The following is an 18155-nucleotide window of genomic DNA, read 5'->3' as shown; positions in this document are numbered from 1 at the left end:
ACGCGCAGGCTCAGCGGCCACGGCTCACGGGCCCAGCCGCTCCGCGGCATGTGGGATCTTCCCGGACCGGGGCACGAACCCGTGTCCCCTGCATCGGCATGCGGACTCTCAACCACTGCGCCACCAAGGAAGCCCTGATGCTATTTCTTGACTGGCAGACTGTACACTACCATTTGTTTCCTTCCAACATTTTATTATGAAAAATTTCAAGCATGTCAAAAAGTTGAACTCATTTTCCATTGGGCACTGTAATTCCACGATCTATTGTAGATTCTATAAATAACATTTTACTTACTGTACCTGCTTTATCACATATTCCTCCATCAGTTCATCTTATTATTTTTGATGTATTTCAAAATAAATTAGTATTGGGGATTTTTTTTCCCCTAATCTTTTATCACAGGAGGTGAATCCTTGATTCCTGTTATAAGGATTTCAGACTCCTTAAGCAGGTGTGGAGAAAGAGCCCTGGCCAGCAAAAGGGCCAGCACAGTTCTTGCCATATGGTCGGTGTGCAAATACTTGTTAAAGGAATGCAGTTCCATTAGGCTAATTTGTCTAGCCCTGTAGGCAGACTTCATTTTGCCTCATAGGACAATTACTTTTAAAACAAACCATGTTAGCTAGGTTCATGCGGCCTCCAATTTATAAGGTGGACTTGCTTCTATAAGATAGTCCATGAAAGACAGTTATTTAGAACTTGAAATGGATTAAATATATGTAATATATTTATTATATATCATAAAAGTATATGTAAAGTATTTGTATTTTTACAACAGTGGTTGTGTCTCTCTTGGAATATGTGCCTGGCAGTTATTCCAAGGAACCCACATCTCTGGGTTGGTGCCTCAAGGATCCGCTTCAGGAAGACCCTGAAAGGGCAACCCCACCTCACATCAACCAGAACAGCTTCCCTTTAGTCTGTTTTCTATGAAATTCAGATTCCATTGCAAGGAGAAGTGTGAAAATCACAGCTGCTCAGGTTACCCGACCACTATACCAGAGCCCTAGGTAAGTCGTCGTATAGTAGGAAGTATTCTAGTAGAAGAGTATGGATATATCTTGCTGCCCACGTCTTAAATTTCCACGTTTAGTTGGCTAGGGGATGCTGCACTATCAAAATTTATCCTAGATAAGGAACAGTGAGAGTTTCATAGCAAGGGATTAATCTGAAGATTATGAATCTGATGTGGGTACATACTTGTGTGTCTGTGGAGATCCCTCAGGCCCTGAGATTGAGTGTTCCCAGAATGAACAGTATCTGTATTTCTACTTCTTACCTCCTAAAAGAAAGGCCATGCTCTTTTCTCCTTGATGAAATGGGTTTATTTTCAGTACTTTGGGGGCCGATGTCTAAATGCAATGTGGGCAGCTACCAGAAACCTTCCCTGTTTCCAAAGCAGAGCAGGGCTCTCACCATTGGTTTCATTCTTCCTCACAAATAGGGCTGATGAATCATTTTGGTACTATGTCTTCCTTTCTTGCAAAACAACTGCAATCATGGTCATGATGTGTTGTTCACACCAGCACACTTACAAAGTGAACGGTATAGGTGGTTCTTTTTTGACTGTTACGTTTACATTTGTAACTTCCTCTTTTCTTCTCTACTTCCAATAGGCTCGGGTTATGTATGATTTTGCTGCTGAACCTGGAAATAATGAACTGACAGTTAATGAAGGAGAAATCATCACAATTACAAATCCGGTAAGAGAACTGTTAGGTTTAAATCGGTCCCTTAAGGACTTATTTTTAAGATTTTATTTTTTTTAACAGGTTGATCATTCAGACCCACATGAATTTCTTTCCTGTTGCTTGTGAAGTATTAATATTGAAGTAATAATCTATTACATAAACACTGAGAACAATTAAGACCCCCTAAAAATAGCTGGATGGGGCTCCATCAGGCAGAACTGGAGCGACATCTGGGACAGATCCCAGCTGGACACAGGTATAGAGATCAGAAAGTGACCAGTGTTGTTTAGCAGCCTCAGCTACCATTTATTCATGGCCTGTGAGCCGAGTGTTTGGCTAAGTACTATGCGTATATTTTTTGATGTATTTTGTCTGTGAACTGTGTGAGGTAGGTATTTTTAATCTCTTTTTACAAATGAGGGTAATGAACCTTAGAGAGGTTAAGTAACTTGACCAAGACCCTTCTGCTTGTAAGTGGCAAAACCGGGATTCAAAACCACATCCACTGGCCTCTAAGCCCTGCTTTTTCTCTTCTGCAGGGGACACTGCAAGTAAACAAGTGTCCCAGGAGTACAGGTATATATATGCCAGTAGGAGACGGGCTGAGAAAACAGGCTCTTAGAGCCAAACCAGACAGGACCTGAAGCCAGGCTACAGCCTTGGATTTCATTTGGGAAGCAGTGGATTCATTTAAGGGTTTTGCTTGGTTTTATTGTTGTTATTGTTGTAGGGAGGTGACATGATGAGACCTGCACTTCAAGGAAATTAATCTAGCAGAGGTGTATTGAATGAATTGGTGTGGCTGGAGCCTAGGATCATGACCTTGGGTAGTAGCAATAGGAGTAGAAAGAAGATGGATGCAGGAGGCTCTGGAGAGTCAGACCAGGAGGACTTGGTGCCTGATTAGATACTAGTGGTGAGAAATAGTCAGGGATCCCCCTGAGGTTTTTGGCCTTCACACCTAAGAGAATGGTGCAAATGAATTTATTAAAGTACGTAAGTCAGGAAGAAGAGCTTATTTTTTAATGTTGAGTTTAAAGACTAATAAATAATCAACCCTGTCCTATAGCTTTGCATCAGTTTAGAAATAGAATTGCAGAGCTAGAGCTGAGGGCTGGAGATAGGCCGGCTCCCTGGACATCTTTGAGCAAGCATGTCAAGAAACGTACCAGGAAGGCCAAGGAGACTCTGGAAGAGGAAGGAAGGGATGCACCTGTTCCACCAGGTGGGAGGGAGTGGGGACTATGGCAGCACAGAGACCAAGGAAGGAGAACAAGGAATGACTAAGAGGATTGTGGTTCCTTAATGTTGATAGTATTTTTTTAGACCTATTTTGTATGTTTTAGATTAAAAAAAAAAACTACTGGTTAGAAAAAGTATATGTAGTTTTATATAATATGCCAGGTATATATAAGTAAATAGGTTCTATTTTTAATCATAGAAGAGATTAAAGGTTCTTTTATCTACTATTGATTTTTTTTTTTTTAAATGAAGAAGCATTCTTCATTTCTTGGTAAAATAGTATTTAAGTTGCTGTTGTGGTCAAGAAATGGACAAAGTTGTGGCTTAAAATGACTTTTAAAAAGAATATGTCATCTAGATTCAGGTAGGTATTAACTGATTAGGGTATGATTTATGAATTTAAGATAACCCTTACTATTTTAAGAGGAAAAAGTAGGACTTTGCTGAAGTAACATTGAAAACTGGGAATCCTGTTATAGAGTATGTTATTATTGATATTTCGTTTATTAATATTACTTATCCAGGAGAGCTAAGGGAGTATGGACCAGTTAGTTTTCCTAAACAACAGGCAATCCCAAAGCTTAGCGGCTTAAACAAATAATCGATGGTTGTTGCTCGGGAATCCACAAGTCAGCGGGTGGTTCTCCTCACCTGGGCTCGCCCGTGGGTCTGCAGTCACCCAGTGCAGGGCTGGGGCAGAGTACTCCAACATGGCCCCATCTGTCTGGCATTTCTCCTGCTGGGGGTTAGCTGGCTTTGGGTGGGGCAACGGGGAGATTGGGCCTTGTCTCTGTCATCATCTGGCAACTCAAATTTATCCTCATAGTAGCTCTTTTGGAAAGAAGAGCGAGCTGAAGTATACAAAGCTTCTAGAGGCCAGCTCTGAACTCACCCCATATTATCTCCGCCTCATTCTGTTGGCCAAAGAGGTCACAAAGGACAGCCCAGATTCTAGAAGTAGGGGTGTGCATTCTGCCTCTACCCCTTTGCATTCTACCTCTTGACAGTCAGAGCTGCAAACCATTTTTGTGATCTACCACAGACCAGTAAATAGAAAGGAACTACAAAATGATGGCATTCTATTAATAGACTGTTTTTCAGTCTTTGATCGGTTGTTCAAGTTTGAGTTTTCTTTTTAGATTATATCATTTTCTGATGTAAAGAGAAGGCTTAAGAATTTAAAAATTTGAACAACGTTAGCTCTGCAGGAATGAAAAGGTTAATGTTAATTACCTTTTTAAAAAAAATAAATGTATTTATTTATTTTTGGCTGCGTTGGGTCTTGGTTGCTGCATGTGGGCCCCCTCTAGTTGCAGCGAGTGGGGGCCACTCCTCACTGGGGTGTGCAGGCTTCTCATTGTGCTGGCCTCTCTTGTTGTGGAGCACGGGCTCCAGTCGCCTGGGCTTCAGTAGTTGTGGCACGTGGGCTCTATGGCGCAGGCTCAGTAGCTGTGGCGCATGGGCCTAGTTGCTCCGCGGTATGTGGGATCCCCCCGGGCCAGGGCTCGAACCCATGTCCCCTGCATTGGCAGGCGGATTCCTAACCACTGTGCCACCAGGGAAGTCCCTGCTTTTTTATGTATAACAATTCCCAGAGCAAAATATCTGCAGGAGGGCTTCCCTGGTGGCGCAGTGGTTGAGAGTCCGCCTGCCGATGCAGGAGACACGGGTTCGTGCGCCGGTCCGGGAAGATCCCACGTGCCACGGAGCGGCTGGGCCCGTGAGCCATGGCCGCTGAGCCTGCGTGTCCGGAGCCTGTGCTCCGCAATGAGAGAGGCCGCAACAGTGAGAGACCCGCGTACCGCCAAAAAAAAAAAAAAAAACTGCAGGAAATTCCAACTATAATCTTTTTTTTTTTTTTTCAACCTTTTTGAGGATGTTGGTGGAGGATGGCTGGAAGGAAGAAACAGCAAAGGAGAACGAGGGCTTGTTCCCACAGACTACGTTGAGGTAAGGGCTTAACTGTCATTTATTAATTAAATCTGGTCGTCATATATGTTTTTGTGAATTATCAACTTAAAGGACAGGACTGGAAGATAATGAAAAAATTCCATTGTAAGAGTGATACATGCTGATTATATAAAATGTAGAAAATACATTGAAGTAGAACCAAGAAGAAATATTACCTGTAGACTTAGGCTCCAAAGAGTGACTCTAAATATTTAGATCCTTCCTCCAAGGATAGCAACTTTTAATTATTCTGAATAAAAGTCTCTATTTTTCCCTTTGCTAATATTGTGTAGTAGCTGCTGCCTACAGTACTGTTTACTGTAGAATTGATTCACAAAGTTTAAACAGCAGGCTGTTTGAAGTAGCTGTCTTCTCCCTGTGCTAATTTAGGACATCTCTCTCAGTTCCTTCTCCCATTCCCAAGGACGAAGGGTCTTGGATGGGCTGCTGTGAGCTATTGCCTGGTTTAAGCTCTGTTGTGATAGATGCCAAGGATAGTGCACAGCCCCTGAATGAGCCCTCCCTGCCTGGGGCACACCCCCTCAGCTGACAAACCCTCTCTGAGTCAGCCTCCTGGCACCCCCTGCTGGTTGTCCAGAGATCACTGAGCTGAGTCCTGGGCATGTGGTGAGCTTGCCTCTCATCCTGGGTGATAGAAAGAAACTAAGGCTGTCTGGTGCCCTGTGAGTAAAGTCGGAGTGAGATCAAGAACAAAGTTGCCTTGAGCTCCCCTCCAGTAGAGAGAAATAGTGCCCTGGGAGGATGTGTGCTGGGCACTGCCTGCAGAATGGGAAGGCTGTCTGTTGCTTCTGAGAGTTGGCTGGGGGAGTTTTGAACACTCCGGAGAATCTGATGAAATCTCAGACACCCCACCTTTTCCAGACAGATTCAGAGGGTTCCCAGGCCCCTGAACCCAGTCCACGTGTCTCATGTTTATGTCGTGTTTGACCTCTGTGCACTGTGCATTCAGGATCCTAAAAATTAACAAGAATGAGGAAAACGGGAGCATTTAAGTTGATACTGGCGTTAGTTGCATTTCTAGAATTCTGCATACTGACAGAAAGGAATTATGACATCTTCTTGGGCTTGCTTACTCTTTAAGAATAGAAATCCCTTTTCCATATTAGTTGACAGTTCTTGCTTGCCCTCAGGGGCTCTAACTCTGAAATAACTCTATGAAGATAACTGTGGTTCTTTCTAACGTTCAGATTCTGCCCAGTGATGGAAAAGATCAGTTTTCGTGTGGAAATTCAGTGGCTGACCAAGCCTTCCTCGATTCCCTCTCAGCAAGTACAGCTCAAGCCGGTTCATCAGCTGCCAGCAGTAACAACCAGGTAAATCTCACTCCGTCATCCTGCTGGATGCGACTGGCTCTACTGAGAGCAAAGCACGTTTGTGAGAGCTTGTGCTGCATTATAGCTATTGCCATTCCCTGACAGCATAAACAAAGTAGCTGTTCACGTGTTATTCGTGTGGCATTTCTTGCTGGGTTTTAACAAACACTGTTTTTAGAGTTGATGATTAACCAGAAGGCGGGGTGTTCATTGAGAGTTGCTTGTAAAAGTCTGGCATGGTATGAATGCAGACCCCATAGATTGCGAATATCCTCTCACTTGAGGGCAAGGAAGGAAAAGGGTCCTCTGCTGAGGTGCAGCGGTCAGGGTCAACGGTCTGGCTGGAACAGGACCTGATTTCTGTGACCTTGGCACGTTGCTTGCACTCTCGGCTCGAGCCCCCCCTTGCAGATGCAGTGCATGTAAAAGTGGCTGGAGATCTAGCAGTTGGTACCGTTATGGTACTGCTTCTAGAAAACTTAGAAGAGTGGGCTAATTTGAGAAAACTATGCTGCAAGTTCACAGTAATTTTAAGGAATTTGACCTGTTTAGGTGACTCTGCCTGGTTCGGTTATTGCTCAATGATTATCCAGAGCCAGTGTCTGTAAGAAAATTGAGAAGATGGATATGGAAGTGTTATTGCCTCCTACATCTTTAGAAATGAATGGGCTTCAGGAGATGTTACTTCTTGACATTTTTAACTACATAAAAGGCTTTAAATTAGGTAAAGCCTAATAATCATATCACTTATGATTATTTGCTTACAGAATATTTATATCTTAACCTTTTAGAGAGTTTTTCAAAGTACTGTTACCATATGTTAACTGCAGATTTTATACATTTTTAAATAGCTTTTGTGGACATCCTAAATTACACATTGTCTGGCTCAGATATTTAAAATTCAGAGGCGAGGTTATCACCAGAGTTGAGCATTCTCCTATATTTTGTTAATCTGTAATACCTAAGAATATTGGCCAGTGACCGGTGTAGAGGTAGATAATGTTGATGCATCATCCCAACCCCCGTTACGATAAAGGGTGACGAAATAGTAGTTAAGCCTCACTTGATGTTTTACCAGGGATTCTGAGCCTGGGAGCTGTTAACGTTTGGGGCCTGATGCTCCCTCCCTGTGATGACTAGCTGCGTCTCCGGCCTGCACTCACCGCTCTCCCCGCCTCCCCCCACCACTGCCCCAACCCTGGTTCCAGTCACCAAAATTGTCTCCAGTTGTTGCCAAATGCGCAAAGTCAACCCAGCTGAGAGTCACTGAGTTTTACAAAAACATCAGTGAAAGGGTTTGCATTAAGTAAAAATGGCATTTCAATAAAGGGGAATTATAATGAGATGATCGTAGAATAAGAGAAGGAAACAAAAAATGGGAATATTCATCTTATTTTAATTCGGGGACCTGTTTCAAATATCTCAAGGTAGACTGAAGTACTTTAGCTCATAAACACAAATTCAAAGTCAGGCTCAAATTTTATGTTATGAAGAAGACTCCTCAGTATTTAAATGTAACAATATAAACTGATCAGCATAAGTGTAATTTTTTTCTTCCAGGTTATTTTGAAGAAAATATAACCGACTTTTTTTTAAGGTTAGGTTTTACTAATCCAATCTGACATTAAATCTAATCAGATCCTTTGAAAGCAAAGGAAAAAATGAACCAAAACAAGGAGTAACAAAATACAGAAAGCATGACCATAATGAATGAATTAAAGCATTTGAATAAAAATATTTTCAGCAGCCGTCTGTGCTCTCAGTTATCCGGGATGTGAGAACAACTTAAATGGGCCAAAACTGTGGTACGTTTTATAAATACCATTATTAATTGGCAGCTTTTAAAAATGTGGCTGTCAGGTTTGCCCGTTATTTCATTTTCTGAATGTCAGTAAGAAAATACTATTTTTGTTCCAGGGCTATGCCTCTTGGGCCTTTCTAGTTAGTCTGGCGTTGTGTTAGTTCCCAGAGGACAGTTTTATTTGGAGATAAGTGTGTCAGAGGAGCCAGGCCTCTCCTCTCTGCCGTCAGGCGGGCAGGGCCCCCCTTCAGCTCGGTACACTGTGTACACTCTAGTCAGTATCCCTTGAGTCTCCTCAGCACCACTTGTTTTCAGTTTGGCCTTCTTCCTGCACAGGCAGGTTAAAGCCTCACATTCAGCTACTGGTTATCCAACTTTCTGACTGTTGTATCTTTTAAACCATATCTTTTTAGAGAGATCTCTCTAAAAGGTTACATCCGTCTGCAGATGTTCTTGAATAACTTATTTTGAGCCTGTTATTTTTTAATTTGTCTGAGTCTTCACTGACTTTGTATTTTTAAGCTATACTGCATTTCACAGTAATTAGTTCATACATTTATTTATAACTTAATATGTAAAATAGCACTTCCTTTTGTTTTTCTTAAAACTCCTAATTTCAGGTTGCTTGGGGTACCTTCTGGTTCTAGCTTCTTACTGAGCAATCACAGAGGTAAGTGCAGTGACTGGTGTAGAGGTAGATAATGTTGATGCATCATCCCAACCCCCATTATGATCTTTTTCTTTCCTTTCTAGTATGTAAGGGAACCCTTTACCTGTAAAACACAGTCCAGCCACTTGGCTGAGGTATAGACTAGAGCTGTAAATGTCAAAGGAGTATAATGCACTATTCTTTAAATGTGTTGGAACAATTTAATTTGAAAAATGATAGAGCTGTTTTATTTTTTTAAGTACTTGGAAAAAATATAGGTAACATTTTCTTTCATTAACTTTGGAATATAGAAGGTCTTTCTAAGCACAGCACAATTTCTGGCAGCCATTAAGGAAAGAATTGATATATTTAAGTCAAAAAGTAAGGGGCTTCCCTGGTGGCGCAGTGGTTAAGAATCCTCCTGCCAGTGCAGGGGACACGGGTTCGGGCCCTGGTCCAGGAAGATCCCACATGCCGCGGAGCAACTAAGCCTGTGCACCACAACTACTGAGCCTGCACTCTAGAGCCCGTGAGCCACAACTACTGAGCCCGCGTGCCACAACTACTGAAGCCCACACGCCTGTAGCCTGTGCTCTGCAACGAGAAGCCACCGCAGTGAGAAGCCCATACACCGCAACGAAGAGTAGCCCCCACTCGCCGCAACTAGAGAAAGCCCGCATGCAGCAACGAAGACCCAACACAGCCAAAGATAAATAAATAAAAATTTTTTTAAAAAGTAATATTCAACTAGGAAAAAAATTTCTAACATGCCAGAGATGTCAGCTAATTCTGTTAATATACAAAGAACTCTTGTAAATCTGTAGGAAAAAGGTAAACAACTCAGAAGAAATGGGCAAAGGATATGAACAGATTTTTCATTGGAAAAGAAATACGAAGAGCCAATAAACATAGGAAAATGCTCATTTTGAAGTTCTTCTATCAAATTAGCAGAGAATCAAAATGTTTTCACTCCTAGTGTGAAGAAAGGCGTGTTCAAATAGGCATTCTGGTATGAAGCTGGTAAAGGATAAATCGATGAAGCTTTTTGGAGGACAGGTTGATAATATATATTAAAATTTGAGGTGCATCTACTCTTTGACCCAGCACTCTGAGTTGATCTTACAGCTCTACTCTCCGAACACAGCCATCTGGGCAGGAGAAGAGGTTTCCTGCAGCACTCTTATAACAGCAAAGCGTAGAATGTGTGCCTCATCCGTAGGAGCTGGTCAGATAGACTACAGGACAGCCACACCATGGGAAGCAGGACTGCTTTTAGAAGAATGAGGGTAGCTTCAGATATACAGATATGGATGAATGGGCTTTTAAAAAGGCATATCACTATGTGTAATGTTATCTTTATTGTGTTTAAATATATACACACCACAGATGCAAATTGTGTAGAAAAATTATTGAAGGATATCCAAGAAATGAGTCAGGTTCTTGTTTTTTTTTTCTATTACAGATTTTAAGTTGGATGAGGACAGCTATTGCAGTACCTTTAGAAAAGAAGAATGGTTTTTAGTGGTTATTACTGGTTTCATTATTAGTCATTTATCTGATTTTTTGCAGTTTCAGGAGCATTTCCTGTTAGTAGCTGTGCCGCTAGAATGAATTAACCCGCTGGTGGAAATGAATCTCAGACATTATTACCAAACATGTGTTAATAGCCGTCCTCATTTGGGTTTTCTCCCAGCTATTAGTGTTTAAATTATATCATTGATTATGAAAAGGTTCTCAGTGTAGATCTTTTTAAAGACTCTTAGATTACTGCCTCTTTGCAGAACTTACTTTTGAGAAATTAATGGGATGTTTTTGTTTGTACCTTTAAAAGAACAATGGGGCTTAAACATTAATTGAAAGTTGTATAAACCTAGATGTTTTATCTGAAGGTTTTTGACTTGAGGGATTTATTTTTCTATGCTTTTTAAACTAGAAAGGTGTACACACTTGGAATAAGCTGCTTCTCCTTTTGTTAAAATTCTTGTTGCTTTCTTTATCACACTGTATCCCAGTTGCCCTTGGCTATATCTCTGTTCTTCTGTTTCACGGTTTCTCATCCCATCCTTCCCCCTCTCCATGTGGGTTGGTGCGGTGGGAAGCCTGGTGTAACGTTTGGTGTTAGAGCTGGGTTGACAGTCTGGCTCCACTTCGTAAGAGTCGTGGCTGCTTCCTGAACTATCGGAGGACCAGGCCACTGGTATAAAGTGGTGTCAGACTCACGGAAGACATTTAAGAAATATTTCCTTCTTTTTTCACCTCTTCCCTGTCCATGGAACAATCTCAATCCACTTACCCTTTTTTGTTCCAACCTGTCTCCTTCTTCTACCCTCTCTAACCGTGCAGAAGATTCCCTTAGAAATATCTCTCCAATGTTGAATTTTCTCTGCAGTTTGCTCAGTCTCCAGCTTCTTGTTCAGCATCGCTATCTGCCTGTCTCCTCTGTATCTCAGACTCTGCATGAACAGAATCACTCATTATTTCCCCACAAATCTAGTTTCTCTTCCTGACTTTCCCATTTCTGTTTCTCTGAAAGGTTGCTTTTTTTCTATGATCTCTTTTTCATTCCACTTTAAAACCTTGAGTGCCTTTGTGAGCCATAGTTATTGATAGGAGTGTCCTGCATCCTTTAGATGTGTAAGGGCAGGAAAACGCTCGGTTTTAATCCCAGACCTTGCCTAGATTTTATTCCCAGATCTCATACTTGCTGTGTGACTCACGGTGAGCTTCTTAGCTTCTGTGTGCCTCAGTTTCCTCATCTGTAAGACCTCAAAGAATTGTTGGAAAGAGTAAATGGAAAAAAGTTCTGAAGTGTTTAGAACAATACGTGGTACTTAGTAGGGGGTTAATTATTTTTAACAGTTTGGATATTAAACAAATGCTCAAAGTTAAGTGAGTATTTAGGGACATAACATCTTTTTGATTATGTAGAGATTTTCAGTGTGATGGTATTTGTTATGAAGAAACTTTTATTTATTAAGGAATGAGGAAGGAAATAGTAATTTTATGTTGGAACTACGTTTTGCTTTCGCATTTCTCAAAAAAAAGTCCATTTTTAGGCCATTTTGTAGTCCATTTAAAAATAAATCAGAAGATGTGGCACATATATACAATGGAATATTACTCAGCCATAAAAAGAAACGAAATTGAGCTATTTGTAATGAGGTGGATAGACCTAGAGTCTGTCATACAGAGTGAAGTAAGTCAGAAAGAAAAAGACAAATACCGTATGCTAACACATATATATGGAATTTAAGGAAAAAAAATGTCATGAAGAACCTAGGGGTAAGACAGGAATAAAGACGCGGACCTACTGGAGAACGGACTTGAGGACACGGAGGGGGAAGGGTAAGCTGTGACAAAGCGAGAGAGAGGCATGGACATATATACACTACCAAACGTAAGGTAGATAGCTAGTGGGAAGCAGCCGCATGGCACAGGGATATCGGCTTGGTGCTTTGTGACCGCCTGGAGGGGTGGGATAGGGAGGGTGGGAGGGAGGGAGATGCAAGAGGGAGGACATATGGGAACGTGTGTGTATGTGTAGCTGATCCACTTTGTTGTGGAGCAGAAACTAACGCACCATTGTAGGGCAGTTGTACCCCAATAAAGATGTTAAAATAAATAAATAAATCAGCAAAAGAAACCTTCACAAAGGCTTATTATTTCATTATCTCAAATAAGGTCTGTAATGCTGTGGACTTCTCCTAATTGCTTACTGAGACTTTCTCTTTACAAAGCCCCTGTTGCGAAGGTTCTCTCCATTTCCCCACCCCCTCTCCCCGCCACACAGGAACCCCTTTTACTCAGTGACAGGGCTTTGTAAGGAGGGTTGTGCACATCTGTATACAGGATTTGTTGACATTTTTCTTCAAAACTGAACTGGGCTGGTGATGTTAACCTTCCACGCTTTCCTGATCCCAGACCCTTGCCTTACATAAGACAGCTTTGTGCATCTGGGACCCATTCAAAAATACACACTGGCGAAATTTATTTTTTAGGATGTTTTGTTGCTATTTGGCTTTATCTAACAGGAAACAAATGACAAAAGCAAAGGGTTTGTTTTGTTTTTACCTTATAACTGCCCTGGTGAAGGGCCAGTCAGCATTGTTATACGCCCAACCCATCATCAGAGGAATGTCTATAAAAGCCCATTTCACGTGGACCTTTATTAGACCGATCTATCAAATTGTCTTCTGCTACTTATAGCATCATCCTGTTTGGCACATAAAGCTACCTGTTTAAAAACTTTGTGCTGAAAAAATAAGTAAATTCTCGAAGCTAGTACAAATATTTTCCATTTTTTAAGGCAAATTTTATTCTTTTAGTTTTCTCTATTTAAAAAATAAATACCTGGAATTGTCATCTGTGGGTTCAGAATGTGAATTAATAAAGGATCTGTTAAGTCATTTAAGCTTTTTGGGAAGTAATTTCCAGTCAGTAGTATTGATGTGACTGGCTACAAATTAATTTAATCTGTTGTTGTGATCGAGCCTTACTTTTTAAAGAATGTACAAGTTTTATATTTCTATAAGGGGTTTTTTGAAATCAGTAGAGGTTCCTCTGTAGAATTAGATGATGTGCTTTTAGCAAAAGATCTATAAATAACAAAATAGGAAATTCTACAAATTCTGTCTGTATTTTGAGCTGAAATAATTAGGCTTTTCACATAAGACAATTTAATACCTTCTGTAGGCCTTTTTGAGAACGAGAAACCTTTGTCAGAAACTGATTGAAATGTTCTCGGTTTATAGAGGAATCACGTTATTGGCTTTCTAGTCCCACTTCCTAACACAGTTGGCACATGGTTATTAAACATTTCGTGAATGAGAAATGTCAGATAAAGACAGTTATGCCTCAGTCATGCAGATAAGGTTCAAAAAACAAACAAAAACATAATAACCTCAGCTTTCACAAAACCAGTAACTTTCCATTCATTTCTGTTGTTTATCCCTGGCCAAAGTCTTACTCTGGAAGTTCCTTCCCTCCTTCTTTCCTTCCAAGCGTATATATTAGGGAATGGCAGTGTAATCGGCCATAGCAACATAACCGATAGGGTGTAGATGTATGTGACTGAGGATTTCCTTGTGTGGTGATAAGGTGGGCCCTCGAATGATGCTTCCAGAGCCTTTCCCCCGAGATGATAATACGCAAGGTAGTGAGCCCATGATTTGCAGCTCTTCTTACCTGGTAGACTTGTCAAACCGAATGGTCCGTGTTGACCTGTATTGAACTTTGGGCATCCTCTGTAAGGAACCAGGTGGGCAGCGGGAGCTCTACCTACTCATCAGTATCTTTTGAACCTTTATGTATTCTTTGTGCTCTTGTTTGCTGGTTTGGTAGAACGCCAAACAGAAGGCAACCTTGATGAAATATAAGTTATCTTTCTCATTAATTCTCAGACCTAGATCACCCTTGAAGTCTGAACTAGTTCAAGTGGGCACAGAGAGAAATAAAGGCATCTGTTGCCCGTCTCTCCATCTGCCCCCAGCCTCTCCCAGTGTTGTCTCATGACGTGTGCAGTGAAAGTTCTTCTTAGACCATGTCTTGAAGAACTGGGAAACCAGAAGAACTTATTTCGCCTGAAACCAGCAGAACATACTGGGAAACCAGTGAATCAAGTCGATCTGACTGTTGTTTCCAAACAGGCCCTTGCCCAGGTCTTACTGCATTTTCGTTGATGCCTGTTGTCAGAAGTAAGAGTTTGATTCTTACTCATCCTGGTGGCCCAAGGATTTGTATAAGAAGCAAAGTAACAACAAAGTAGCAAAATATAACAAAACCATACCTATCATTTTTGTGGTCAGCAGTTGCAGACTAGTGTTTTGTTTTGTTTTATTTTTCTTTAAAAGAAAGTTACTTAGAAACAGTTTAATTCTTTCAGTTTAAGCTTTTTAGAGTGGGACCAGAGCAATGCTCAGTCTAGGGATATTTTTGCCTCTCTGTTGAAGCAAAAGCCTTTTCAGTGCTGTACCTGCTGTCACCCTTATGAGTCATGAAGTTTTCCATTCTGGCTGGTGAGAACCACCCTACTAAGGGGTTGTTACTTAACCTTTCATATGGCAGCTCCCTCACGTGCATCCACTGATCAGTACTCAGCCTAAGGCCTGGCGTCCCGTCCCGTCCCCCACTCATCTCCGGAGGTCTCTGTGCAGCTTTCTGCTTCTCAGTACTCTGCCCCAGACTCCCAGCTCTGTCTTCTTAATTCACAGAGACCAGTGGTCTCTGCATGGGTTCCCCGTCCCTGATCCATGGCCTGGAAAGTCTCTCTAGGCAGAGGTCAGGTCCTTTATTGCCTGACGTCTAATGATTTGAAGACAACTTCATATATTTTGTCTTTTTTAGTTTTAAGTGGAAACGTAAACTGGATCCCAGTTACTCCATCTTGATTGTCTTCTTTGTGTATTACTAGTTGATTTCCAAAAACAAGTTTATTTACATCTACAAATGGTACAACTTTCTTCACAAGAAAGTTGTACATGAAAAGTGCATTCTCGTAACACTATATAAATGTTAATAGTAGTGACTTCCCTACTAGATAGTTGTGGAGCTGGGATTCGAAGCCTGGAAATTGGGCTCCAAGGTTGTCCTCCTAATAGCGATGCTGCTTTGGCCATTGCCTAGCTCCACAGGGTGTATCAGTTATCTGTTCTCATGCTGACACTGCACGCCAAGCCAGTCAGCTCAGGAGCACACAGAGTTCAAAACCTCGTGGGCTGTTCTGTGCTCTTAGCCGGTCTTGGTAGGTTCTCCGTGGCTCTGTGGTTCCAGGAAGCTTTGCTCATCTCACATGTCTGGTGGCTTTGAAAGCCCTGGTTCAACATTCTAACATTTTTAAAAGCTTGGCTGTGTTTTTCCTCTGGAGTCTTTTTCATTGGCTGTATGACTTGCATGATATTTGTTCCATTCCTTCTATGCTGCTTATAATTATTTTTAGTGCTTCAGTGACACTGTGTTATGACAGCAAGAGTCTTCAGAATATATACTAATGCACTGAAGACAAACCACTACTATACAGTAGGGGCTTTGCTTTTTGCATGTAATCTTGGTGCATGGGTGGCATGCTGGAGTTTTCTGGTGAACTTAGCCCTGCTGTGCATTTGCTGTTGTTAGCTTTGGTATATACTCTTTTTTTCCCCTTCGTTTACCGAGCACCTTTTTTTATTTTAAGGTGGATATTTTGGCTCAGATCGGTTGTATTGAAAGTCTCAGCCAATCACCACCTTCTTCATCTTCTCCTTCTCCTTCTTCTTCCGTAAATAAGGTAAAATTCAAACTTGAATGAAAGAGGAAATAAACATTTAAAACCCCTAGAAGTAATCCTTTTTTCCCCAAGTGAGGTGATTGTTTCAGCTGAAGTATCTTACTAAAGCTCTTCTTGGGGGCATGGCAACATAGAATGTGGCACACGTAGGAGTTGGAAGGGCAATTGGGATTTATACTTTGGAGACTTTTGATGAGACTCGATTGATGGATTTATTCCATGGACAGCAAGGTCTAATGAAGGACTTTTAATCACGGAGTTTACAGAGTCTGGTTGGCTTTGGTACCGTAAAAGGTGGGGAAAGAAGAGAATGATGACATTGCTCAGTAGAAAGGAGGGGTGGGGGCTGGGAGAAGAGGATAGGAGAGCTCCCTCAGAGTTTGAAACCTTAGCGGAGGAACATAATGCATTATTGTGCGACCAAATGTCTGCAGGTGAGGGACAAAAGGGGTTCTTGAAATTGACGGCGAAGAAGTCAGAGGCCGAAGGATCATTAAACCAAATCATTGTGTAGCTCAGTTTGTTGCAGTGGGGGTTAGGCTTTGAAGAAAAGCAAGATCTCACCATTTAGCACACAGAAAATGTGCCAAGACCCCCAAGAATTATGAGTTGCTTTGGAACTTCATGGCAAAACAGTTCTGTCTTCTTCCTCTTTCTCTCATGTATCTGAAGGAAACAGATCTTTGGCTAAAATAGAAAGTATCCTAAGTGCCTATAATCACTTATTTAATCAAAAGTTTCTCTATTAATGTGATCTGTCATTGAAGCCATTTGGAAATATAACTGATCTTTTCCTTTAAAGCATAAACTAATGGGGATTTACTCAAAGATTACCAGTCTTCATTCTTCTCTGTATACTCTAGATGAGCCCCCGTGTAGTAAGATAACCACTACTGAACGCATACCACGTGCCAGATATTGTTAGGTGCTTTATATGCATTATGTCATTGAATTCCTACAGAAATCTTATGAGGAAGTTTATGATGTTATATCGGTTCTATAAGAGTGGAAACTAAGAGATGGAGTACATTGCCCAAGTTCATACAGCTAGTAAGTGGTAAAGCTGGGATTCAAACCCAGATAGACAGCCTCTAGAGCTTCAGCTCTTAACTGTTGCACCCATGAGAAATTTATGTCAGTCAAATTTCTACAGTTTCGTAAGGGATTTAAAATTCAACCAGTGGACCAATGTTCTTATCCTTGCCCCCTTTTACCCCATATTATGTATTTGTAAGATGCATAGCTTTGCTACGATTATCTCAGGAATACCCTTCTCTCCCCACCCCTCCATGGCCACTCAGACTCCGTTCTCTGTCTTTCTGCTCTACAGGCTCCTTTCAGCGGATACATTTAGATTGTCTCATGATGTAAAGACAATGTAAATGTATTTCTTTGTTTTGTCTTATGAGGTTAGGATAGCTTTTAAATTTAGAGTGCCAGACGTAGAGAATGGACTTGAGGACACGGTGGGGGGAGGGTAAGCTGGGATGAAGTGAGAGAGTAGCATTGACATATATACGCTACCAAATGTAAAATGGATGGCTAGTGGGAAGCAGCTGCATAGCGCTTTGTGACCACCTAGAGGGTTGGGATAGGGAAAGTGGGAGGGAAACGCAAGAGGGAGGGGATATGGGGACATGTGTATGCATATGGCTGATTCACTTTGTTATACAGCACAAACTTAACGAAACACCGTAAAGCAATTACACTCCAATAAAGATGTAAAAAAAAAAATTAGAGTGCTAAATGAGCAAATGTGTTGACTACATTGCTTCTGGCATTAGGGAGTATTTAATTTAGTTAGAGTGGGAGTTAGGGGGCAAGTCAGACATAGTCAGCCAGTTCCAGTGCAAGGCAGGTGAAAATCCATTCATAATAGAGATCCAGACAAACACGTGAGTGTTTGTGAGTGGTTTAATTTAGCAAGTAATTTACTAAACACTTACTACGTGTAGGCCGCATGTTCATAGGCAACAAGAAATCACTGGTGAGCCTGATGGGCACAGACCTTCTCTTGTCCCTTGCATGCATCCTTATGGAGTTCAGAAGACGATGTTTGTATGTGCAAGTTTTGTTTGTTGGATTTTCCAACATTTGCTAAAACTTAAAGCATAGGAAAGTTAAGTGAATTTCATAGCGAATAATCATATACGCGCCTTCTAGATTTTACCATTAACATATTACTGTTCTTCATCACACATATGTCCGTCCCTCTGTCCATCTGTA

The 18155-nt window shown here is 41.3% G+C and overlaps 1 protein-coding gene across 1 annotated transcript in view; it reads left to right on the top strand.

The window, feature by feature from the left end:
- Positions 1–1610: 1610 nt before the first annotated feature.
- Positions 1611–18155, top strand: part of SNX9 (sorting nexin 9) — a 52342-nt gene continuing 35797 nt past the window's right edge. The window contains exons 1-3 of the mRNA XM_065888672.1: positions 1611–1704; positions 4810–4884; positions 6093–6218. Coding sequence (XP_065744744.1) covers positions 1627–1704; positions 4810–4884; positions 6093–6218 — 279 coding nt within the window. The 5' untranslated portion in view covers positions 1611–1626. The remainder of the gene's footprint in view (positions 1705–4809; positions 4885–6092; positions 6219–18155) is intronic.

This window comes from Phocoena phocoena, chromosome 12 (genome assembly GCF_963924675.1).
Source record: "Phocoena phocoena chromosome 12, mPhoPho1.1, whole genome shotgun sequence".
Taxonomy (NCBI): Eukaryota; Metazoa; Chordata; class Mammalia; order Artiodactyla; family Phocoenidae; genus Phocoena; species Phocoena phocoena.
Note: the sequence above shows the minus strand (reverse complement) of the source record. Positions and strands in the feature narration are given on the sequence as shown.